The following is a 25,141-nucleotide window of genomic DNA, read 5'->3' as shown; positions in this document are numbered from 1 at the left end:
AGTCTCTGTTAAGTCTCTGGTGAGCGTTCAAACAGGCAAACCTGGCCAACAACGCAACAGCGATCCGGACCTGCAGAGCGACCTAGCTGGTTGTTGGGGACGTTGATAAGCAGCCTTTTGAAAGGGAAGTTGCTAACAAAGTCGCTGCAAAGTCTTCACACACTGAAACTTCATGCTGCACAGCGGGAAACAAAGGACCTAGGAATGGTCCTGAACGATTTGTAACGATTACAACTTCACAGCAGGGGCCGGGTCGCTGATAGGTTTCACACACTGCAACATCGCAAACAACATCGCTATTGCGTCACAAAACCGGTGACGTTACAGCGATGTCGTTTGAGATGTTGCAGTGTGTAAACCCAGCTTTAGGAGTCTAGTGCTAAAGTTCTTGTTGATTCGTGTAATTGCCTTGGCCAGTGAAGGTCAGATACCTAGACAAATCAAGTATGCGAACCTCCCATTGTATTACTATGTGTATTGCTAGATGCGATGTAACTTAGCTGTCTCTCCCTCGTCTCTGCCAGAGACCATTACTACTAGGGATATTTTGTATACGGGTTGAAATCTAGCTAATAAGAGCCCAGTCTTATCCACCAATTGTGAAGACCCCCAATGGTCTGAATGGAGAACTCGGGGGTATAAGAAGGAGGACTATCCATTGTCTGGATAGACTCTTGCTACACAATACCAATCTAGGACCTGCGGATCCGATTGGCAAGCCATAACCGAACCTGGATTATAATACCATGTGCACTTAATCATCGAATGCAAGGATTCGGTTGAAATATCAAGGACTACCTAAGGAAGGAATCCAGCTTGGGACAATCCATTCACCTGACTACAGGCTTTGCGGTCCTAAGCCAGCTTCCTAAATCCGGCGTTATTCCATCCTCGGTGGGTGCCCGTCGAAAGCGGGGTGCTGCTGGTTTGGAGTAAGTAGCCCTGGAAGCTCTGAGGCACAGATATTCTAATCCCTGGTGAGCCAGCGGAAGGGTGAGACTCTGTTGCCTGTTACATTTGTGTGTTTTGCTGGTTATGTGCTATGTGCCGTTAATTGTTTGGGGATCCAATAAAGTCTCAATATTGTGATTCCCTCATCCTGTGTTGTCTGAGTAGTGTTCCGCCCATGGTTAAGGAGATCGGTCATTCAGTTGGGATGAGCTCTGGGCCATGCTGTCTTTCTAAAGGGTGCTTTACACGCTGCGACATCGCTAGCGATTGCTAGCGATGTCGAGTGCGATAGCACCCGCTCCCCGTCGTTCGCGCGACATTTGGTGCTCGCTGCCGTAGTGAACATTATCGCTACGGCAGCGTCACACGGAAATACCTTTTCAGCGACGTCGCTGTGACCGCCGAACAATCCCTCCTTCAAGGGGGAGGTGTGTTCGGTGTCATAGCGGCGTCACTAAGCGGCCGGCCAATAGAAGCAGAGGGACGGAGATAAGCGTGATGTAACATCCCGCCCACCTTCTTCCTTCCGCATTGCCGGTGGAGGCAGGTAAGGAGATGTTCGTCGTTCCTGCGGTGTCACACATAGCGATGTGTGCTGCCGCAGGAACGACGAACACCACCGTACCTGTGGCAGCAGCGATATTAAGGAAAGGAGCGACGTGTCAACGATCACCGTTTGTGAACGATTTTGCGATCGTTGATCGTCGCTCCTTGGTGTCACACGCTGCGATGTCGATACCGGCGCCGGATGTGCGTCATTAACGACATGACCCCGACGATATATCGGTAGCGATGTCGCAGCGTGTAAAGCACCCTTAAAGGCGGCCGGGCCAGCGGACGAGAGCACCCACTAACTCCCGTGTCTCCACAATTAGTAGTAAGGTTTTTGGTACCATTTTAAGAGAACAATTAATTTATTGTTTGACCGTTTGTATATGGGGATGTGAAAGAAGCAAATTCTCATGTGGTTTAGTTAAAGGGCTGTCGAGTGAAATGACCTGCCCAAAGGATAAGTGAAAACACACTGATCAGTGGTGGTCCGACTGCTGGCAGAACAAGGCACTTTAATATCTGATAAAAATAGAGCGGCAGCGCTCAACTGCTGCTCCATGTATTCGCCCTGGGACTGCCAGAAAACGCAGAGCGCAGTGGTCAGCAGACTAGGGAATGAACGGCCCAGCTAGCAAGCACTGCCGCACGATTCTAACGGGTACAAAAGTGCCCATTCTTCCAATCAGTGGGGCTTCCCGAGCCGCAGCAAGTCAATTCTTTGCTTCGGAGAAGCAAGCGTTCTCCGCAGGGAGAACACAGCGAAGAAGGGAATTTTGTTTACTTACCGTAAATTCCTTTTCTTCTAGCTCTAATTGGGAGACCCAGACAATTGGGTGTATAGGCTATGCCTCCGGAGGCCGCACAAAGTATTACACTCAAAAGTGTTAAGCCCCTCCCCTTCTGCCTATACACCCCCCGTGCTCCCACGGGCTCCTCAGTTTTGGTGCAAAAGCAAGAAGGAGGAAAAAGAATTATAAACTGGTTTAAAGTAACTTCAATCCGAAGGAATATCGGAGAACTGAAACCATTCAACATGAACAACATGTGTACACAAAAAAACAGGGGCGGGTGCTGGGTCTCCCAATTAGAGCTAGAAGAAAAGGAATTTACGGTAAGTAAACAAAATTCCCTTCTTCTTTGTCGCTCTATTGGGAGACCCAGACAATTGGGACGTCCAAAAGCAGTCCCTGGGTGGGTAAAATAATACCTCGTAAGAGAGCCGTAAAACGGCCCTTTCCTACAGGTGGGCAACCGCCGCCTGAAGGACTCGTCTACCTAGGCTGGCATCCGCCGAAGCATAGGTATGCACCTGATAGTGTTTCGTGAAAGTGTGCAGGCTCGACCAGGTAGCCGCCTGACACACCTGCTGAGCCGCAGCCTGGTGCCTCAAAGCCCAGGACGCGCCCACGGCTCTGGTAGAATGGGCCCTCAGCCCTGATGGAACCGGAAGCCCAGCCGAACGGTAAGCTTCGATAATTGGCTCCTTGATCCACCGAGCCAGGGTTAATTTGGAAACCTGTGACCCTTTACGCTGGCCAGCGACAAGGACAAAGAGTGCATCCGAGCGGCGCAAGGGCGCCGTACGAGAAATGTAGAGTCTGAGTGCTCTCACCAAATCTAACAAGTGCAAATCCTTTTCACATTGGTGAACTGGATGAGGATAGAAAGAAGGTAAGGAGATATCCTGATTGAGATGAAAGGAGGATACCACCTTAGGGAGAAATTCCGGAACCGGACGTAGAACCACCTTGTCCTGGTGAAACACCAGGAAAGGGGCTTTGCACGACAATGCTGCTAGCTCAGACACTCTCCGAAGAGAAGTGACTGCTACTAGAAAAAACCACTTTCTGCGAAAGTTGTGAGAGGGAAATATCTCTCATTGGCTCGAATGGTGGTTTCTGAAGAACCATCAGAACCCTGTTTAGATCCCAGGGTTCTAACAGCCTCTTGTAAGGTGGAACGATGTGACAAACCCCCTGCAGGAACGTGCGTACCTGTGGAAGCCTGGCTAGGCGCTTCTGGAAAAACACAGAGAGCGCTGAGACTTGTCCCTTAAGGGAGCCGAGCGACAAACCCTTTTCCAGTCCAGATTGAAAGAAGGACAGAAAAGTGGGCAAGGCAAAAGGCCAGGGAGAAAAAACCCTGAGCAGAGCACCACGACAGGAAAATTTTCCACGTCCTGTGGTAGATCTTGGCGGACGTTGGTTTCCTAGCCTGTCTCATAGTGGCAAAGACGTCTTGAGATAACCCTGAAGACGCTAGGGTCCAGGACTCAATGGCCACACAGTCAGGTTGAGGGCCGCAGAATTCAGATGGAAAAAACGGCCCTCGAGATAGCCAGTCTGTTTGGTCTGGTAGTGTCCACGGTCGGCCGACCGTGAGATGCCACAGATCCGGGTACCACGACCACCTTGGCCAGTCTGGAGCGACGAGGATGGCGCGGCGGCAGTCGGTCCTGATCTTGCGTAACACTCTGGGCAACAGTGCCAGCGGAGGAAACACATAAGGGAGCTGAAACTGCGACCAATCCTGAACTAAGGCGTCTGCCGCCAGAGCTCTGGGATCTTGAGACCGTGCCATGAACATTGGTACCTTGTTGTTGTGCCGGGACGCCATGAGGTCGACGTCCGGCACCCCCCAGCAGCAACAGATCTCCTGAAACACGTCCGGGTGAAGGGACCATTCCCCTGCGTCCATGCCCTGGCAACTGAAATAATCTGCTTCCCAGTTTTCCACGCCTGGGATGTGAACTGCGGATATGGTGGATGCCGTGGCTTCCACCCACATCAAAATCCGCCGGACTTCCTGGAAGGCTTGCCGGCTGCGTGTGTCGCCTTGGTGGTTGAAGTATGCCACCGCTGTGGAATTGTCCGACTGAATTCGGATCTGCTTGCCCTCCAGCCACTGCTGGAACGCTTTCTGGGCAAGATACACTGCCCGTATGTCCAGAACGTTGATCTGAAGCGAGGACTCTTGCTGGGTCCACGTACCCTGAGCCCTGTGGTGGAGAAAAACCGCTCCCCACCCTGACAGACTCGCGTCTGTCGTGACTACTTCCCAGGATGGGGGTAGGAAGGATATCCCCTTCGATAATGAAGTGGGAAGGAGCCACCACCGAAGGGAAGCTTTGGTCGCCTGAGAGAGGGAGACGGTCCTGTCGAGGGACGTCGGCTTCCTGTCCCATTTGCGTAGGATGTCCCATTGAAGGGGACGCAGGTGAAACTGCGCGAAAGGGACTGCCTCCATTGCTGCCACCATCATCCCCAGGAAGTGCATGAGGTGCCTCAAGGAGTGTGACTGGCCTTGAAGGAGAGATTGTACCCCTTTCTGTAGTGACTACTGCTTGATCAGCGGAAGCTTCACTATCGCTGAGAGGGTATGAAACTCCATGCCAAGATATGTCAGCGATTGGGCCGGTGTCAGATTTGACTTTGTAAAATTGATGATCCACCCGACACCCTGGAGAGTCTCCAGGGAAGCGTCGAGGCTGCGTTGGCATGCCTCTTGAGAGGGTGCCTTGATCAGTATCCAAGTACGGGATCACCGAGTGACCCTGAGAGTGGAGGACCGCTACTACAGTAGCCATAACCTTGGTAAAAACCCGTGGGGCTGTTGCCAGGCCGAACGGCAGTGCCACGAACTGCAGGTGTTCATTTCCTATGGCGAAGCACAAGAAGCGCTGGTGCTCTGGAGCAATCGGTACGTGGAGATAAGCATCTTTGATATCGATCGACGCAAGGAAATCTCCTTGGGACATTGAGGCGATGACGGAGCGGGGGGATTCCATCCTGAACCGTCTGGTTTTTACATGTTTGTTGAGCAGTTTCAGGTCCAGGACCGGGCGGAAAGACCCGTCCTCCTTTGGGACCACAAACAAGTTGGAGTAAAAACCGTGGCTCAGTTGCTGAAGAGGAACCGGGATCACCACTCCTTCTGCCTTCAGAGTGCGCAGCGCCTGCAGAAGAGCCTCGGCTCGCTAGTGAGGCGGGGATGACCTGAAGAATCGAGTCGGGGGACGAGAGGTGAACTCTATCTTGTAACCGTGAGACAGAATGTCTCTCACCCAGCGGTCTTTTATTTGTGGTAGCCAGGTGTCGCAAAAGCGGGAAAGCCTGCCACCGACCGAGGATGCTACTAGAGGAGGTCGAAAGTCATGAGGAAGCCGCTTTGTTAGCGGCGCCTCCGGTGGCCTTTTAAGGACGTGACTTAGACCGCCATGCATCAGAGTTCCTTTGTACTTTTTGAGACCTTTTGGACGAGGAGAATTGGGACCTGCCCGCGCCCTGAAAGGACCGAAACCTCGACTGCCCTCTCCTCCGTTGGAGTATGTCCTGTTTGGACTGGGGTAAGGATGTATCCTTTCCCTTGGATTGTTTGATGATTTCATCCAGACACTCGCCAAACAGCCTGTCGCCAGAAATTGGCAAACTGGTTAAGCGCTTTTTGGAAGCAGAATCTGCCTTCCATTCCCGTAGCCACAAGGCCCTGCGGAGTACCACTGAATTGGCGGCCGCGACCGCCGTACGGCTCGCAGAGTCCAGGACAGCAATAATAGCGTAAGACGCAATTGCCGAGGTCTGGGTGGTAATGGATGCCACTTGTGGCGCGGCCGTGCATGTGGCTGCTTCAATTTGTGCTTGACCTGCTGAGATAGCTTGTAGTGCCCATACAGCTGCGAATGCTGGGGCAAAAGAAGCTCCGATAGCTTCATAGATGGATTTCAACCAGAGCTCCATCTGCCTGTCAGTGGCATCCTTGAGCGAGGCCCCCTCGTCCACTGCAAGAATGGATCTAGCCGCCAGTCTGGAGATTGGAGGATCCACTTTGGGACACTGAGTCCAACCTTTAACCACGTCAGGGGGAAAAAGATAACGTGTATCCTTAAGGCGCTTAGAAAAAACGCTTATCTGGACAAGCATGATGATTCTGGACTGCCTCTCTGAAATCAGAGTGGTCTAGAAACATACTCGGTGTAAGAGAAGCTGACTCCTCCGCCGGAGGAGCTGAGGGAGAAATATCCAGCATTTGATCGATGGACGCAATAAGAACGTTCAGTATGGCGTCCCCGTCTGGAGTATTAAGATTGAGAGCGCCCTCAGGATCAGAATCCTGATCAGCTGTCTCCGCATTATCACCAGAGATTCCCCCCGCTGAGACCCTGAACAATATGATGTCGAGGGAAATTCTAAGGGAGCCCGCTTAGTCGGTCTGGGGCTGGGGTTTAAGTCAGAACCCTCAGCCTGGGATGTATGAGATACCCCGGGAGGACATTGTTGGTCCAACTGAGGGGGGCCAGGGAACAATGATTCAACAGAGTCCCTTTGCTGAGATACCGGCCTGGACTGCAAGGCTTCTAGTATCTTAGCCATAGTCTCAGAGAGTTTTGCAAACTCCGTCCCCGTCACTAGGACAGTGTCAACAGGTGGCTCCCCCTGGGCCCCTCTTAGCAGAGGCCCTGGCTAAAGAAGTGTCACCGGGGCCGAACATGCACACAATGAGGGTCAATGGAACCTGCCGGCAGCTGGGTCGTACAAGCGCCGCAGGCAGCATAATAAGCCTGTGTTTTTGGCACCCCTGCCTTTTGTGGGCGCCATGCTATTGTTTTCCCTGAGTAACACACTAGGGTATATAGCCAGAATGAACTGTGCTCATACAGTGTAAAATATATACTAAAAACAAATAATGTATCAGTACACTACAGCACCATGAGGCTAGCACCACAGGTGCTGCTTACCAGCCGCCTAAAGCGGTTATGAGGCCACCAGAGACCGTGTCTGGGTCTCTCAGGATTTGTCCCTCTCTGCAGCGTCGTAGGAGCTGACAGGAAATGGCTGCGGCGTCCTGACGAGAGGAGGGAGCCGTGGGCGTAGCCGAGGTGCTCACACTGTGCACAGTGAGGGGGGTGGAGTATGGAAATCATATTCCAGCCCTCAGTGCTGCTCTTCCGTGCAGCGTCCCGCCCTTCCCCTGCCTGTCAGGGCTGAGGGCGGGAGAAAGGGAAACTAGGCCGCAAGCCAAGCCGGGGACTCGAGTATAAGCGTGGCCGCCGTAAAAGCGCGGCCAACGCCGAAGTCCCCGGCGAACTACAAGTCCCAGCCGCGCCGCAGTTCCCCATGGCAGCGGCGGTTAGCGCGGTAGCCCCTACATATAAACACACTCAGCGACGCTGAGTGTGTAATGGCACAGTTTAACCCGGTCCCCCGGTGCACTAGCACACCCAGCAAAGCTGAGGTGTTGCCGTGCGCGGTCCCCACAGGGATACAGAGTACCTTCACGTAGCAGGGCCATGTCCCTGAACGGTACCCGGCTCCTATCCAGCAGTCTCCACAGGAGTTGTGGATGAAGCACGGTCTCAGTGCCTGGAGACCGATAGGATCCCACTTCACCCAGAGCCCTGAGGGGGATGGGGAAGGAAAGCAGCATGTGGGCTCCAGTCTCCGTACCCGCAATGGATACCTCAACCTTAACAACACCGCCGACAAGAGTGGGGTGAGAAGGGAGCATGCTGAGGGCCCTATATGGGCCCACTTTTCTTCCAACCGACATAGTCAGCAGCTGCTGCTGACTAATCTGTGCTGTGCGTGTCTGCCTCCTTCGCACAAAGCAAAAAACTGAGGAGCCCGTGGGAGCACGGGGGGTGTATAGGCAGAAGGGGAGGGGCTTAACACTTTTGAGTGTAATACTTTGTGCGGCCTCCGGAGGCATAGCCTATACACCCAATTGTCTGGGTCTCCCAATAGAGCGACAAAGAAAGACCATAACTTCCCAAGGCCAGATCATGGGCACGAGCAGCTGCAGTCTACTGTGGGGGAGACTTGCGGCCCCACAGGTCAGGACCAGCCGCGTCTAGGACATGTGCACATAGCCTTGGACCATTAGCTGCCATGGTCACTCATCAAATTCACAGCAAGAGACACGAATTATTCACTCCCGTTGTCGGACTTCTCAGAAGCTGCGGTTGCTATTGACCATAGAGTCTAAACCAGGGATCCTGCGTAACCCCCGATCCAGGTTGGCTTTATATTACGGGCAGCTCTAAACATGGGGAGCACTCGGACGATACTCGTGTACCATGAGTACTATCTGCCTTTTTAGGCTACGTTCACACATCCGGTATTTGCCGTGCGGCACAATCCGGTAAAAAAACGATAAGAACGGTTCCGCCGTTTATTGCCACCGGATCCGTTCTTTCCCCCCATAGACTTGTATTAGCGCCGGATTGTGCCGCATGGCCTTGCGTTGCACTCGGCTTTTGCCAGATCCGGCTTATATAGCTGATCCGGCGGCCGGATGGAACGCTGCTTGCAGTGTTTTTTGTCTCCAGCAAAAAAACCGTATGGTGCCGGATGCGGCGTCGTGCAGCGTGAGTTTCAATGATGAGCGGAATCCAACGACGGATCCATTTTTTTTTTTGTTTTGTTTTTTTTTTAACTGTGCATGGTCAGTAGCATGGAAAAAACTGATGCAACGGATCCGTTTTTACGCCGGATCCGTTGCATCAGTTTTTTTGTCGGATTGTGCCCCACAGCAAAAACTGGATGTGTGAAAGCAGCCTTAACAAACCCATTCACCACTGTTTTGGGTGGGGTAACCTGCAAATCAGACATATCTGTTTACTTAAATGGAACAGAGGTGCCACACTCCGCCTCTGCTCCATTCACTGTCAAGGGTATGCACACCTCTGCTCCATTTAAGCCCCATTCTTGTGATTGTTAGGCCTTGTGCGCACTAGGCGTTTTTGCCGCGTTTTTAGCGGCGTTTTTTACCGCGTTTTTGTGCTGAAAACGCAGTGACATTGCTTCCCCAGCAATGTCTATGGGTTTTCAGAAGTGCTGTCCTCACACAGCGTTTTTTTGTAGCTGCGTTTTTGTGGTGACCACAAAAATGCAGCATGTCAATTATTTCTGCGTTTTTCACTGCGTTTTTCACCCATTGAGTTCAATGAGATGTTCAACAACGCAATGAAAAACGCATATAGCTGCGTTTCAATGACTAAAAACGCAGCTATAAACGCAATGGGTGGGCAGTATAGTGACGTGTACAGGAAGAGGATTCCTTCTGTTGGTAAACATAGAAGCATGAATCCTCCCGGTACCGTCACCGCTGCATCCACCTCCCGTCCTGTGCATGTCAGCTCCGTGCGGCGCCGTGTCTGGGCGGGAGTTGGAGGCAGCGGCGAAAACCAAAGTGAACAGTAGAAAAAAAAAAATGTCATATATACTCACCTGTCTGCAGTGTCCCGGTGCCATGCCCGCTCCCAGCCCCTGTCTCGGTACCGCCGCTCTGGCTGTGTGCAGTCTCCCCGGGGCAGGACCTTGCTTGCAGGACCTGGCGGTGGATCACCTGATGCAGTCACCTGACGCATCAGCTGATCGTAGTCTCGCCGGCTTTTTCGCGCCCGGCCGGCTATCAGCTGATCCTGCCGTCAGGGGACTTCATCAGCTGATTACCGGCAGCTCCTGCAGCGATCGGACAGGATCAGACTCCTGTCCAATCGATCGCTCCAGGAGCTGCCGGTAATCAGCACAGCACATAAGTGAGTATTATTTTTTTTTTTTGCACTGATGCTTCAGCTGATTGTATAATCGGCTTTTATACAATCAGCTGATGTGTGATGTGCTTCAGGCACTTGATCCTGACACATCATCTGATCGCTTTGCCTTCCAGCAAACCGATCAGATGATATTGGATCCAGATTGGACGGCGCGGGACCCTAACCCAGGATTACTGCGGAGGGGGGTTTATTTCAATAAAGATGGAGTCACTAATTGTGTTGTGTTTTTATTTCTAATAAAAATATTTTTCTGTGCGTTGTGTTTTTTTTTTTTATCATTACTAGAAATTCATGGTGGCCATGTCTAATATTGGCGTGACACCATGAATTTCGGGCTTAGGGCTAGCTGATAATATACAGCTAGCCCTAACTCCATTATTACCTAGCTAGCCACCCGGCATCAGGGCAGCTAGAAGAGTTGGATACAGCGCCAGAAGATGGCGCTTGTATGAAAGCGCCATTTTCTGGGGTAGCTGCGGACTGCAATTCGCAGTGGGGGTGCCCAGAAAGCTTGGGCACCCTGCACTGTGGATTCCAATCCCCAGCTGCCTAGTTGTACCCGGCTGGACTCAAAAATTAGGTGAAGCTCACGTCATTTTTTTTTTTTTTAATTATTTCATGAAATTCATGAAATAATTAAAAAAAAAAAAAGGGCTTCTCCTATATTTTTGGTTCCCAGCCAGGTACAAATAGGCAGCTGGGGGTTGGGGGGCAGCCCGTACCTGCCTGTTGTACCCGGCTAGCCTACAAAAATATGGCGAAGCCCATGTCATTTTTTTTTTCTTTTTGGGCAAAAAACTGCATACAGTCCTGGATGGAGGATGCTGAGCCTTGTAGTTCTGCAGCTGCTGTCTGCTCTCCTGCATACACTAGTGAATGGAGGATGCTGAGTCTTGTAGTTCTCCAGCTGCTGTCTGCTCTCCTGCATACACTAGTTCTGCAGCTGTCTGTCTGCTCTCCTGCTTACAATGAACATTTTGAAGAAGGAAATGACATCAGACCTTTTTTTTTTTTTTTTTCATCAACAATCTTTAATGGCATTGTGCACTGATTAAAAACGCAGTGAGCAAAAACGCAGCAAAAAACGCACCAAATCGCGGCAAAAACTCATGCGTTTTTGTCGCGTTTTTTAGCCGCGGGTGCGTTTTTCAGACAAAAACGCACATAAAAACGCAGCGTGAAAAAAACGCCTAGTGCGCACATACCCTTAGAGAACCCAGCGGCCAGGCCCTTGCCAATCAGTAAGCCATCCCCAACTGAATGGACAGGGGGTGACTTATTTTGGGACTAACCCTTTAATGTCGAATGTAATCAATCAGGCCCTATTAACACTTTCCAACGTCCACAGAAGCGTATAAGGCTGCAATAATCATATAAAATGGTTACAGGTGGGTTTAGAGGAGAGGGGATTTGATGAATACATGACAAGGCTTCCTCCTGCTCCATCCATGTACGTACCACATCGGGGCTCCTGAGGGGACCCTTTCATGAACAGCATACAAGGAGCCACGTTGATCAGCTTCTTCAGCCGCACATTGATGTCTTCCTTCGGAGCACTGTTGGAGGTAGCTGGGAGAGAGGTGTTTGATGCGTGGCGCTGGACTCGTTTGGTCAACTCGGGTGCATGGGCCCCGTCTAACCTGTCAATCTTCTGAGAATTCTAGGACAGAAAAACAGACCATCAAAAGGATAAGAAGCCCGAGCATCAAACGTAGATACTACAAGACACTACAAGGGGGAACATAAGTCTCGGGGGCTACGTTCTGCATTCTTACTTGTCAATCTTTTATTAAAACATCAGCAGAATCGTTGCCCTGGTGTAATAAGTGATACAACAGTCACCACAACATAAAGAAAACAAGAAACATCTCAAGTGAAGGCAAAGTATCAACAGACGACCTTCATAATAACATTTGTGGAGGAGTTCGGAAAAGTCACAAATTGTGGGAGGTTTTACTGACGAAAATGACAGAATTCTGGCTAAAATTGTGCCAAAAATGTGATTGACTTACAAAAAAAAAAATAAAAAAAAAAAGTTTTAAATAGTGTCTAGAAAACGGGTTTGGCCAAGTCCAGTCGTAAAAAGGGCTAAACAGAACCAAGAGGACTGGGGCAGATTTTTTGTTTTTGCGCCTTCGTATTCTTTCCTTCCCTTATTCCAGAGATAAATTATCATGAAAGTCAGACACAAATGTCACTATCTCAACTTGTCATGTGGCCTTGAGCATCAATTACAGCTGACAACGACGTCTCGTGCTGTTCACAAGTGGAGTTGTGTGCGGAGGCATGGTATCCCATCCTTCTTGAAGGGCGTCCCTCAGGTTATTGAGGTTCTGAGGTCAGAGTTAGGACCTCTAAACAGCGACTCAGCTGATCCCATAGGTTTTCGATGGGATTCAGGTCTGGAGACAGTGCAGGCCACTCCATTTAAGGTCCTCCAGTCTTCAGCAGCCGTTCCCTAATGATGCAACCTCGATGACCTGGAACATTGTCATCCATGAAAGTAGGATTTTTGTGTACTCACCGTAAAATCTCTTTCTCTTAGTCTTCATTGGGGGACACAGGACCATGGGTTATGCTGCTGTCACTAGGAGGCTGACACTAAGTAAACAGAAAAAGTTAGCTCCTCCCCAGCAGTATAACCCCTGAGCCGGAGGCGGGCTCAATCAGTTTAGTGCACAAGCAGTAGGAGGAGAGCCAAACAATCCTGGATAAAAACAAGGTAAAAAACTATGACGAACAGTCGTGTGACCAGTGACCTGGGAATATGGGCACTGGGGAAACAGGCATGTCATATATAACGAAAAGCACAAGCAGGGTGGGTGCTGTGTCCCCCAATGAAGACTAAGAGAAAGAGATTTTACGGTGAGTACACAAAAATCCTACTTTCTCTGTCGTTTCATTGGGGGACACAGGACCATGGGACGTCCAAAAGCAGTCCCTGGGTGGGAAGAAAACCATCACCGGAGATAGGAAGGAAGTCGCTTCCCCTTGCCGGGCTGACCCGGACCTACAAGCGCCTACGTTGTTACAGGTGTGCCACTGCCACCCGCAAACCTTACACCAAGACTGGCCTCTGCCGAAGCTTGAGTGAGAACCTGTTAGAAACTAGCAAAGGCACGCCGACTAGATCGGGTGGTGGACCAGAGGACCTGGTTGACCGACGTCCGGAGCCCAATCTTGCAAGGGTGCCCCTTGCTCGGTAGACCGCGGCGGAAGTCCGACCTTCATGCGATAGTCTTCACATATGGCGGAAAGGATCCATGTGATATTCAGGCCCTTTGCGCCGGCCTATGCTTCTTGGGAAAGGGCGGAAGAATGGACTGACAGTCGGTGTAACCGACAAAAAAATGGTGTCCTGCCGACACGAAAGACTGAGGGCTCGTACCAGCCCTAGAACGAACTATGCCTCTTTCAGGCTGAGAGGGGAGCCTAGAACCGACAAAAACGAAACCTAAAGTCCTCTTCTGGAAGGAAAGCCGAGGTGTCTCGGACAGAAACGAAGGGTTCTGGCTGGAGCCCCCCCCTTATCCTGCTGGCGGAGCGGAAAAAGGGGGAGAAAAGACTACGAGAGGGCTGCCCGCCCTGATGCCGTCTATAACAACCAGATGGCCACGAGGAGCCCACCTATCAAAACAGGTGGGAGCAGGGAAAAAAGGGGTACCTTGAGCAAACTCATCCCTGGAGTATGGTCCCACTTTTCTAGTGAACGATGAAAAACGCCGAGCCAGATGGACATTTCTCTGAGCGAAGGCCCTGATTGACGGAAAGTGAAAAGTCTCTGAAGATGCGGTCCTCACACCACCGGGGGAGCTCTTTCCACGTGGAACTAAATCTTCGAGGGAACTGGATTCCAGGCCCTCCTCAATGTCTGTCATCATCTTGTTCACAGACCTGACCGAGCCAGCACCCGGGATCCACTGGTGAGGCCATGGAACCTGGGACTCCTGAGTCCTGGTAGACTAGAGGGGCCCCGACACGGAAGAATCTGGCGGTCTGGAAGGAGCCACGGGGCATCTGCGAGGAGATGAGTAAGTTATGCGAAACTATGCTCGCCTGGGCCACTCCCGAGCTATCGCCTGCCTAGGTCCCTCTTGAGAACCCTCGAGATCATGGAAAGCAGCGGGAAGATGCACGAGAGCCTGAACAGGCTACACGACCGGTCTTGGGCGTCGTCCTCTAGTCCAGAGCAGGTGGCGTACTCGACGCACCATTGACTTGAGAGTTGGATCGGAAGGCCAAAAAGTCACGACTGGAGGTCTTCCTTCGCCAGAGATCTGGCTGTTGATATCCCTGTTGGAGCCCTTTACCTACGCGAGACCTATCGTACCGCGGAAATCGGCCGCCCAAACGTCCACGCTCGGGATGTGCTGCCGAGATTAGCAAATGAAAGAGCCCGTCCCAGAGCAAGAACCTCTTGGCCTCTTCTCTTGCCATGACGCTCCCTGCGTCTTCCTGGTGGATGATGCACATCACTGCTGTGGCATGGTCCGACTGGAACCTGACTGGACAATACACCCCAGAGAAGAAATTGTAACCGGGCTAACCGAATGGCTCTGAGTCCGGAATGCTGAAAGGGGAGACGACACTCTAGGGGTGTCCCTCGGGACCGTGCCGAGGAATGGTGGGGTAGCATACCCTAGTACGGGAGGCTGGTGACGGTTGATAATAAGCTCCAGAGGAGGAAAGGGAATCTTCCCAGGGATGGTTGCGAAGAGTGGTCCTCTAGGAGGAAATTGGCCGGTCACCCCCGAAGACGGAACCTTCCTGTCCCCGTTCTTCAGTGTGTTCCGTTGGAGAGTCCGGGATGAAATCTGGTATGTGCACCATCGCTAACACCGCCACAGGCTGTCGAGGACTCGCATAGCAAAAAACCGAAGGGAAAAAACGGGAGCGGGAGGCAAAGAGCCGCAGGACCCTGTGCCAGGAGGGAAACTGCTCCTGCGTGAGGAGTAGCAACCCTTGAACGGCTCGAATACCGTGCCTGAGGAGTGATGGACCGGGCCGGGTCTGGGAGGACTCCTTCCTGTAGCTCAGCTACCCTAGTAGCGAAAAGTGATGATGATGGTCTAAACCTCAAGGCGAGGGTCCTTGAAGGGAGACTCTGGGTCTCCCGGTCGTTCCTGGACAGAGAGAGCCTGGGGATGGGTAGGGATCGTGATCCCTGCAAGCACTCTCAGAAAGCTGGGACGGTCCGCAGCCACGCAAAGCGGAGATGGCTGTTGTAGGGATAAAGGTTCCCTGACGAACCTAATGTGAGGGAACGAGTCCTGGTGCATTAGGGCCGATGCCGGGAAAGGGGTGTACCCTTCCCTTACGTAGCCAGTCTACCCTGACGTAGCGTAGGGGATAAACTGGACTCGCCTATCTCCGAAAGGGCGATCCCGAGAGCCGGAAAGGAAGTCAGCGACTTCCTAAATGTCGAATCTGCGTTCCTGATCCCGAGTCAGAGCTCTCGACGGGTAGGTACCCTGATGTTAGAGGCTCAGGCCGTGTAGCGGGCAGACACCAGATTTTGTAAAGAGAGGGTACTCACTGAAGCGGATAACCAGTCCTGGATCGGCATAGGTGGAGCGCGGACCGCTGCGTAGAGTGTCCATGGAGTCCCTGCGGAGCGTCACGATAGGGACGAGAAGCCAGGAGGAACCCAGGCGGGTCAAGTACAGGGTAGCGTGCCCCTTCATCACGGAGCCCTCTACGAGAAGGGGTAAGACAATATAAGGGACTTACCGCTGGTAAAAATTGTGTCCGAGGAATATCCGTGCTCACGCAGTCACACGGCGAACTGGATGTCCACTGAAAACCCGCAGGGGTCCCCACCTTCCTGTCTGCAAGGTGCCATGCCCCCTCTCTCCAGAGCCCTCTGGGGGAATGATAATGACAATAACACGACTTACCGCAGGTAAACGCCGTGTCTGGTTGTTGTCTGTGATCACTCAGCGACTCCAGTGTGGCATGCCCATTCTCACCGAGACCCCTTTTTGGAGAAGGGAATAAAGTCGATGACTAGACTTACCGCTGGTAAACGTCGTGTATGGCAGTTGACTGTGAGCACGCGGTAACTCAGCGAGCTCTGGATGTCGTCTGAGCAGGGTCCGCTCCAAATGACTTAAGGGGGACCTGCGTGCATGGAGATAAGGGGGCTGTCCGTAGCCTTACGGCCTGACTCACCAATTCCAGCAGGCCTTTAGACATGCGCCAAAACATCCAGGTCCTGCTCGGAGTCCAGCAGAGGTGGAAAGCCTGGGCCATCACCCGAGAGGTCGGAAGACTGCCGGAGAAAAGGCAGTCTGGACCTGGGGAATAAGGTGGAAAACAGGGGGGCCACAAAAGACGAGACCTGTCGGGTCCGCTTCTAGCATAGGAAAGGTCCCTGGTACGAGACTCACCTCCCCGAGGGGATTGCGCTAGACCTATGGAAGGTATAACCGAGTATTGGCCGGGGACGCAGCGCATGCGCGCGAAGCCGAGGGACGGCGGCGAGGGGATCTATGACCTGAGACAGGGCATTAACCCGCCGGAGGGGACTAAACTAAAATCTCGAGCTGGGAGCGCGAAATAAAAAAGGTGAAGCAAAACAAGTGCCCGAAAGTACTGTAAGAGTTAAGGTGTAAAAAACTCATGTATGTAAAATTTTTAATAAAAATCGACCTAAAATAAAAAATACACACTAAAGAAAAGTGTGTTTTATTTTCTCCCCCGGAAAAAGAAGGTGATGCTGAGGCCTCAGTAAACCCAGACTAGTAGTCTGGAATAAACTCCCATTCTTTTTTTTTTTTTTTTTTTTTTCCTTTCTTTATTTAAAATGGACGCTGTGAGCGGGAAAAAAATATCCCCCACCCCCCAAGTGATGCCTGGAGCACGGCGGAGGGCGGGAACGGAGAGGCCGGCGTCCAATAGCGCCGTGCGGGAGGCGGGCCTGGGGACGCCGAGGACAGGGCCGAAGCCGGGGGCTAAATTTTGAAGGTGCCGGGGCGGACAGAGGCCGCGCCGGCGGACCCGGCCGCAGGCGGCGGCGGAGAGGATCCTCGGCGCGCTGTGCGGGATGCGGCCTGGGCACGCCGAGGACGGGGCCCAAGCAGAGGCACCGTCGCGGGTAGAGGCCGCGCCGGCGGACCCGACCGCAGGCGGCGGCGGAGAGGATCCTCGGCGCGTTGTGCGGGATGCGGCCTGGGCACGCCGAGGACGGGGCCTAAGCAGAGGCACCGTCGCGGGCAGAGGCCGCGCCGGCGGACCCGGCCGCAGGCGGCGGCGGAGAGGATCCTCGGCGCACTGTGCGGTAGGCGGCCTGGGGGACCGAGGACAGTGGCCGAGCCGAGGTGCCGTTGCGGGCAGAGGCAGCGCCGACGGAGCCGACCTCAGGTGGCGGCGGCGTTTGAAGCTGTTAAAAGGTACAGGGGCAGCGCCGGCGGACCCGGCCGCAAGCGGCGGCGGCGCAGCAGCAATGCGGGGCCGCCCGACCTCGGAGTCGGCAGGGAGCTCCACGGACGCAGCGGGGGAGTCCGGCGAGTAGGCCCAGACCGGGGCCTAAATTTCTGCAGCCGTCCGAGGGGGGAGAAGGTAGGGGTCCTACCTGATCCGCGGCGCGCTGTCCAGTGTGCAGGCTGAGACTCTGCACATGCTCCTGTGTGCTCCGCTCAGCGAAGGAATGGCTGCGGGCACCAGGAAGCAGGCTGAAGAAGGCGGGGAGTTGGACGCCATTGGGGTGGAAGCCCCTAAATGTAGCAGCGTTGCAGGCCCCATCCAAAAACTCCAGATGCGCTGCGGAGGTCCAGTCCCTGCTGTATGCCCCTTGCGACCCTTTGGGGTGGTACCGCAGGGTGAATAGGGGTGCCCAGGAAAGTTCAGCCCCGCGTGCCAACCGGGGAGTGGTACCGTGGAATTGGACGGGGGAGAGGGCCCGACAACTCAAGCCTCTGCGACCCAGGGGAGTGGTACCCACACGGGCTGCGAGAGCTGAGGTAGAGAAAAGATACCTGCAGAAAAAGAAAATTACCACAGATGAGAGCGACGAGCGTCGCCGAGAAAAATGAGAAAAACAAAATAACGCAAAAAATCAAGTGGCTGAAGGGGGCCCAGTCGGCCCACATCAGCCTCCTACGACACTAAGCAAAAAACTGATTGAGCCCGCCTCCGGCTCAGGGGTTATACTGCTGGGGAGGAGCTAACTTTTTCTGTTTACTTAGTGTCAGCCTCCTAGTGACAGCAGCATAACCCATGGTCCTGTGTCCCCCAATGAAACGACAGAGAAAATAAAATTAGGCCAGTGTTCCTCATGCAGAGGCACAATGACTGGATTATTGAGGTTATTCCAGTAGTAGGGGCTGTCACTGCCATTCACAAAGTGTAGGGCAGTTACGTATTGACTAAACACACTGGCCCACATACCACCACCACCATCACCATCACCACATACCACCACCACCAGATGCATAGCGCTCTCCACAACGTTGGCGACCATCAATTCTGCTCAGCATGAATCAACTTACACTGAGATTGTACTGGGACCTCGTCTAGCGTAGCTAATGCTTGTGCTTGGTGATGTGGTCAGGGAGCCTCGCAGGTTGTCTCGTACGCAGACCACGCTGATGTAAACAGTTTCAAATGGACTGACATGACACTCAAATGTGCTTGGAATTGTGTGGCATCCATCATCCAGTTCCGAAGGGCATTATGCACAATGTGGTATCTGCCAATGGACGACCACTTCTCTGCCTTTCTGCGTCCCTTCCAGTCTCTCGGTATCTCCGTACAACCTGCTGATGACACTCTCAGCTTAGCGGCCACTTACGTACTGCTTAAAGCCTCACAATAGCGCGATACTGCTGAATAATTTTTCGGTGTTGTCTTGGTCTCATGTCTAAATATGAACAGCATGATGAGTAGGCCAGTTTAATACCAAATTCTAATTGAACTCTGAAGTTTATTGGGAGATTCATGGATCAAACACCTGTTGTGAATTTTACCATTAAGCTCCTTGTTAGAGAACAGCAAGTTGTGCAAAAAGTACTGAAACATTGAACAGTCGGACATGCGCATCCAAGAAGTTAGAAAAGGTCACATTAAGTTTACCTCAAAGGGTCAGAGGGCAGTTCAGGATCATCCAAAGTCTAAAGATCCCTAACTTTGTTCCCTTTATACTTTTTTGTGCTCATTTGTATATGATGGGGGGGGGGGTTAAGTCAGTCTTTTTTGTCTTGAGGTATTCATTGTCGTTTTTTGTCAAATGTCTTCAAAATATAACACGCGATTCAGGAACTTTGCGCAAAATCGGAAATGATCTTCCTTTTTGTCTTTTTTTTTTAGATTAAAAAAATGTGTGCTCCGCTAAAACATCGTATAATTTGTGCAAAAATTTCAGGACAAAAAAAAAAAAATATCACAAACTGAGTGATGAAGAGAAAGGCGCATCCTGGTTGTTGTTTACGCAGGTTTGGATTTCCTAAACATTCGGAGCATTGGGTTTTAAGTTTGGGTAGGGTCTTCGGCTCGGACTCGGCTCCGCAGTCTCAGATGTCGGCATCTTCCTCCCATTTTAAATTTAGTGTTAGCCGTCCTCGTCGTGGCCAGAGTTTGCGCAGATTAATCCCCTGGCGGTCTTCAGGAAAATGTTGCTAGTGGTGGCACATTCACAGATTTAGATCTCAACTCAATGTCGAGACGAGATCTCAATCTGCACACATGCCGACACCGGTGCCATTTTACTGAAGACCGCCGGGGGAGCAATCGGCGCAAGCTCTGCCTGCGGCGAGGACAGTGGGTCCTACTTTTAGATAATTATAAAAAAAAAAAAAACGAAAAACGGAAAGCTGGGGAGTTCTTTAGTAAGTATAGGGCCAGAGCAGTCTACTAAGTCACTGCATTTTGTCACCCATTTCTACTTTTACCAGTTTCAGGAAAAGTTGGCTGACAATGATTATAATTGCCATTCAACCCAGGGCTGGTTAGACCGCAAGATCTGAGCAGGGGATTATGTTTTAGCCCTATATCACCCTGCATAACAATAATGCAAACCTTTAATTAAGTAATTGCATCACGATCGACCATTAAGGAGCTAAAAAATCCCCAAATACACGGAAAAGAGAAGATTCTCAATGTTCAAAAAATCCAAGAAAAAGTCATAGACCGTCCTGGCCAACAGAGGGGGATCTACATCCACGAAACACCAAACACCATGCTCCATGGAGAAAGCGTACAGAAACTCCGACATCTGAAGAGAGGACGTTCAGCACGGATGGAATTAATAGCAAAAAAAAGTATATTTAAGTAAAAAATCATTATAGAGAGACAAAAAGTGCAGATTGCGTCCGACGTGCTGAATACAGAGGCCCGGTACGGAACGAGCGCACAAATCTGCACCTCCTTACATTATTTTTTTCTCGTCTCCTTTGTCGAAGAGTCATCATAACTGTACAAAGGCTTATTTTTTGTTGGATGAGTTGTATTTTCAATAACTTTTTTTTTTTTAATTATATAACACAATAGAAAATTCCAAATGTGGTAAAGAAAAAAAAAAAGCAATTCTGAGATTTTATTTTTACATTTTGGTTTTAGTCTTTATTGTGCAGTAAAAATTTCTGCGCATCAGGAATCTTCAGTTCAGCGCAATTATTTAGGATAAAAAAAAACAAAAACACAAATTAAGTTGTGCAGTAATTTTTTTGAAACACTTAACTTTTTAATTTTGTTGTTTTTTTGATTTTTTTTGTATAGTGAGCTGTAGTTTTCATTTTTGGGTCCACACAATGGTTTTGATCCTATATACTATTATACCAAAGCATTGCATTTAAGAAAAAATATGGGCTTTACAAGAGTTACAAGATGCCCGCCCCAAGGGCCTTCAGCTGGCCGCCTACCGTTACCCTACAATTACATTGTGGGGTGGGAGGGGGATTGTTGATGGTGCCGGGCAGGATTGCATGTATTAAAGGGAACCTGTCCGGTCCCCGGTGTCCTCCAACCCAGCAACATTCACATTTCTGACCAAATTCCCTGCCTAACCAGCCCTGTATAATGTTATTCACTAAAATCTATGTTTAACCCCTTCAGCCCCCGGGCACTTTCCGTTTTTGTTTTTTGCTCCCCTTCTTCCGAGAGGCGTAACTTTTTTATTTTTCCATCAATCTTGCCATATGAGGGCTTGTTTTTTGCGGGACGAGTTGTACTTTTAAATGAAACCATAAGTTTTACCATATAGTGTACTGGAAAATGGCAAAAAAATTCCAAGTGCGGAAAAATTGCAAAAAAGTGGGATTGTACAATAGTTTTTGGGATATTTTATTCACCGTGTTCACTATATGGTAAAACTGATGTGTGGGTATGATGCCTCAGGTCGGTGCGAGTTTATAGACACCAAACATGTATAGGTTTACTTGTATCTAAGGGGTTGAAAAAAATTCACAAGCTTGTCCGAAAAACGTGGCGCACGTTTTGCGCCATTTTCCAAAACCCGTAGCGTTCTCATTTTTCAGGATCTGAGGCTCAGTGATGGGTTATTTTTTGCGTCTTGACCTGACGTTCTTAACGGTACCATTTTTGCGCAGATGCTACGTTTTGATCGCCTGTTATTGCATTTTGCGCAAAATTTGCGGCGACCAAAAAACGTAATTTTGGCGTTTGGAATTTTTTTGCCGCTACGCCGTTTACTGATCAGATTCATTGATTTTATATTTTGATAGATCGGGCATTTCTGAACGCGGCGATACCAAATATGTGTGTATTTTTTATTTTTTTAACCCTTTAATGTTCAATGGGGTGAAAGGGGGGTGATTTGAACTTTTAGGTTTTTTTATTTTTTTTTAATTTTTTAAAACTTTTTTTTTTACTTTTTTTTTTATTTTACTAGTCCCCCTAGGGGGCTATTGCGATCAGCAATCCGATCGCTTTGCACAATCTGCAGATCTCAGCTACAGAGCTGAGAACTGCAGATTTGCGGCTTCACTTTCAATGCCGGCTGTATTCCGGCATTGAGAGGAAGTGACTCATGTTAGCCACAGGCGTCATCACATGACCCTGTGCTACCATGGCAACCGCCGAAAGTCACGTGATCATGTCACGTGACTTCCGGCGGGGGCGGGGTAAGTCACTGTCATGGCGGCGCCCATATACATATCGCTGCCAAGACTTTGGCAGCGAAATGTAAGGGGTTAATGGCCGCGGGTGGAAGCGATTCCACCCGCGGCTAGCAGGCACACATATCAGCTGTTGATAACAGCTGATATGTGCGCCGATCGCCGCCGCCCGCCGGAGGCAGGGGGCGGGGCTTACCGGAACACGATCCATGACGTATCTAGTACGTCATGGGTCGTTAAGGGGTTAATATAAAAAAAAAAGTATTTCTAAGCTCCGCTGTTCCTGTGATAATTAGGGCTTTGACTAGTTGATGGGGAGTGAGTTTACACAGACTAGTCGGCGCTCTATGTCATCAAACCCAAAGGGGTGTTAAAACAGGATTTCCACAAGCCGGCATCACCACCAACTCCAATCTCGCGCATGCGCACAGGTTTGATCACTCACACTGAGCTTCTGCAGCCGGGTGTACGCGTCCCGACTTCAGAGTGGCACACAGGGAATGATCGGAACAAAAGCTCCTGCACTTCCGATCACGTGCAGGGCGCCGTGCTGAAGCCGGGATGCATACACCTGGTTTCAGAGGTTCAATGTGAGTGAACAAAGCCGTGCGCATGCACAATTTACAGGAGCTGGCGGCATGTTAAGAGCACTAGTCTAGGGAAACCTACGCCTCATCGACTAGTTAAAGCCCAGTTAACATAGTAAAGTTAAGTTGAGTTAAGTGAGTAACATTATACAGGGCTGGATAGGCAGGAAATTTGGTCATATACAGTTAGTTCCAGAAATATTTGGACAGTGACACAAGTTTTGTTATTTTAGCTGTTTACAAAAACATGTTCAGAAATACAATTATATATATAATATGGGCTGAAAGTGCACACTCCCAGCTGCAATATGAGAGTTTTCACATCCAAATCGGAGAAAGGGTTTAGGAATCATAGCTCTGTAATGCATAGCCTCCTCTTTTTCAAGGGACCAAAAGTAATTGGACAAGGGACTCTAAGGGCTGCAATTAACTCTGAAGGCGTCTCCCTCATTAACCTGTAATCAATGAAGTAGTTAAAAGGTCTGGGGTTGATTACAGGTGTGTGGTTTTGCATTTGGAAGCTGTTGCTGTGACCAGACAACATGCGGTCTAAGGAACTCTCAATTGAGGTGAAGCAGAACATCCTGAGGCTGAAAAAAAAGAAAAAATCCATCAGAGAGATAGGAGACATGCTTGGAGTAGCAAAATCAACAGTCCGGTACATTCTGAGAAAAAAGGAATTGACTGGTGAGCTTGGGAACTCAAAAAGGCCTGTGGGCGTCCATGGATGACAACAGTGGTGGATGATCGCCGCATACTTTCTTTGGTGAAGAAGAACCCGTTCACAACATCAACTGAAGTCCAGAACACTCTCAGTGAAGTAGGTGTATCTGTCTCTAAGTCAACAGTAAAGAGAAGACTCCATGAAAGTAAATACAAAGGGTTCACATCTAGATGCAAACCATTCATCAATTCCAAAAATAGACAGGCCAGAGTTAAATTTGCTGAAAAACACCTCATGAAGCCAGCTCAGTTCTGGAAAAGTATTCTATGGACAGATGAGACAAAGATCAACCTGTACCAGAATGATGGGAAGAAAAAAGTTTGGAGAAGAAAGGGAACGGCACATGATACAAGGCACACCACATCCTCTGTAAAACATGGTGGAGGCAACGTGATGGCATGGGCATGCATGGCTTTCAATGGCACTGGGTCACTTGTGTTTATTGATGACATAAAAGCAGACAAGAGTAGCCGGATGAATTCTGAAGTGTACTGGGATATACTTTCAGCCCAGATTCAGCCAAATGCCGCAAAGTTGATCGGACGGCGCTTCATAGTACAGATGGACAATGACCCCAAGCATACAGCCAAAGCTACCCAGGAGTTCATGAGTGCAAAAAAGTGGAACATTCTGCAATGGCCAAGTCAATCACCAGATCTTAACCCAATTGAGCATGCATTTCACTTGCTCAAATCCAGACTTAAGACGGAAAGACCCACAAACAAGCAAGACCTGAAGGCTGCGGCTGTAAAGGCCTGGCAAAGCATTAAGAAGGAGGAAACCCAGCGTTTGGTGATGTCCATGGGTTCCAGACTTAAGGCAGTGATTGCCTCCAAAGGATTCGCAACAAAATATTGAAAATAAAAATATTTTGTTTGGGTTTGGTTTATTTGTCCAATTACTTTTGACTTCCTAAAATGTGGAGTGTTTGTAAAGAAATGTGTACAATTCCTACAATTTCTATCAGATATTTTTGTTCAAAGCTTCAAATTAAACGTTACAATCTGCACTTGAATTCTGTTGTCGAGATTTCATTTCAAATCCAATGTGGTGGCATGCAGAGCCCAACTCGCGAAAATTGTGTCACTGTCCAAATATTTCTGGACCTAACTGTAGACGTGAATGCTGCTGGGCTGGAGAGCATAGGGGACTGGACAGGTTCCCTTTAAATACCCCTGCCAGTGACTAATCGCAGCCTATAAGGGTTTAGAAAGCAGTGATCAGAGCTGGCGACGGTGTTTCGCCGAAAATAAGCCCTAGCAAGAATTTTCAGCATTTTCAGAGTAAGGCTTAAATATAAGCCCTCCCCCGAAAATAAGCCCTAGTCGTGGTTCAATAATGAAGTGTCCATGCAGCTAAAAAAGTTAAGATACTGTAAAACACTTCATCATAGAAAGCAGACATCCCCAAAAGAGAGAAGACCCCGCGATCATACTCACCAGACACTAAGCGGGAGGACCTGTAGTGGAACGCGCGCACACGCACGCACATGCGCACCCATCCGATCGCGCGTGCACCCATCCGATCGCGCGTGCACCCATCCGATCGCGCGTGCACCCATCCGATCGCGCGTGCACCCAATAACACATCAGATCGCACAAATACACACATACTCATCAAATCTGGTGATACTGATTGCTTCTAGCCAGCAGGTGAACCTGGGATGTAGTGCAGTGGAGAGCGAGGACCTGTGGTGGAACGC

At 50.3% G+C, this 25,141-nt stretch overlaps 1 protein-coding gene across 1 annotated transcript in view; it reads right to left on the bottom strand.

Annotated features, from left to right (window-relative positions):
* Positions 1 to 25,141, bottom strand: part of GLRX3 (glutaredoxin 3) — a 109,593-nt gene that overhangs the window by 52,337 nt on the left and 32,115 nt on the right. The window contains exon 4 of the mRNA XM_075352258.1: positions 11,516 to 11,717. Within this exon, the coding sequence (XP_075208373.1) occupies positions 11,516 to 11,717 (202 nt within the window). The remainder of the gene's footprint in view (positions 1 to 11,515; positions 11,718 to 25,141) is intronic.

The sequence above is a fragment of the Anomaloglossus baeobatrachus genome, chromosome 5, assembly GCF_048569485.1.
Source record: "Anomaloglossus baeobatrachus isolate aAnoBae1 chromosome 5, aAnoBae1.hap1, whole genome shotgun sequence".
Taxonomy (NCBI): Eukaryota; Metazoa; Chordata; class Amphibia; order Anura; family Aromobatidae; genus Anomaloglossus; species Anomaloglossus baeobatrachus.
The sequence above is the reverse complement of the archived record's forward strand: the minus strand, read 5'-3'. Positions and strand labels throughout refer to the sequence as shown.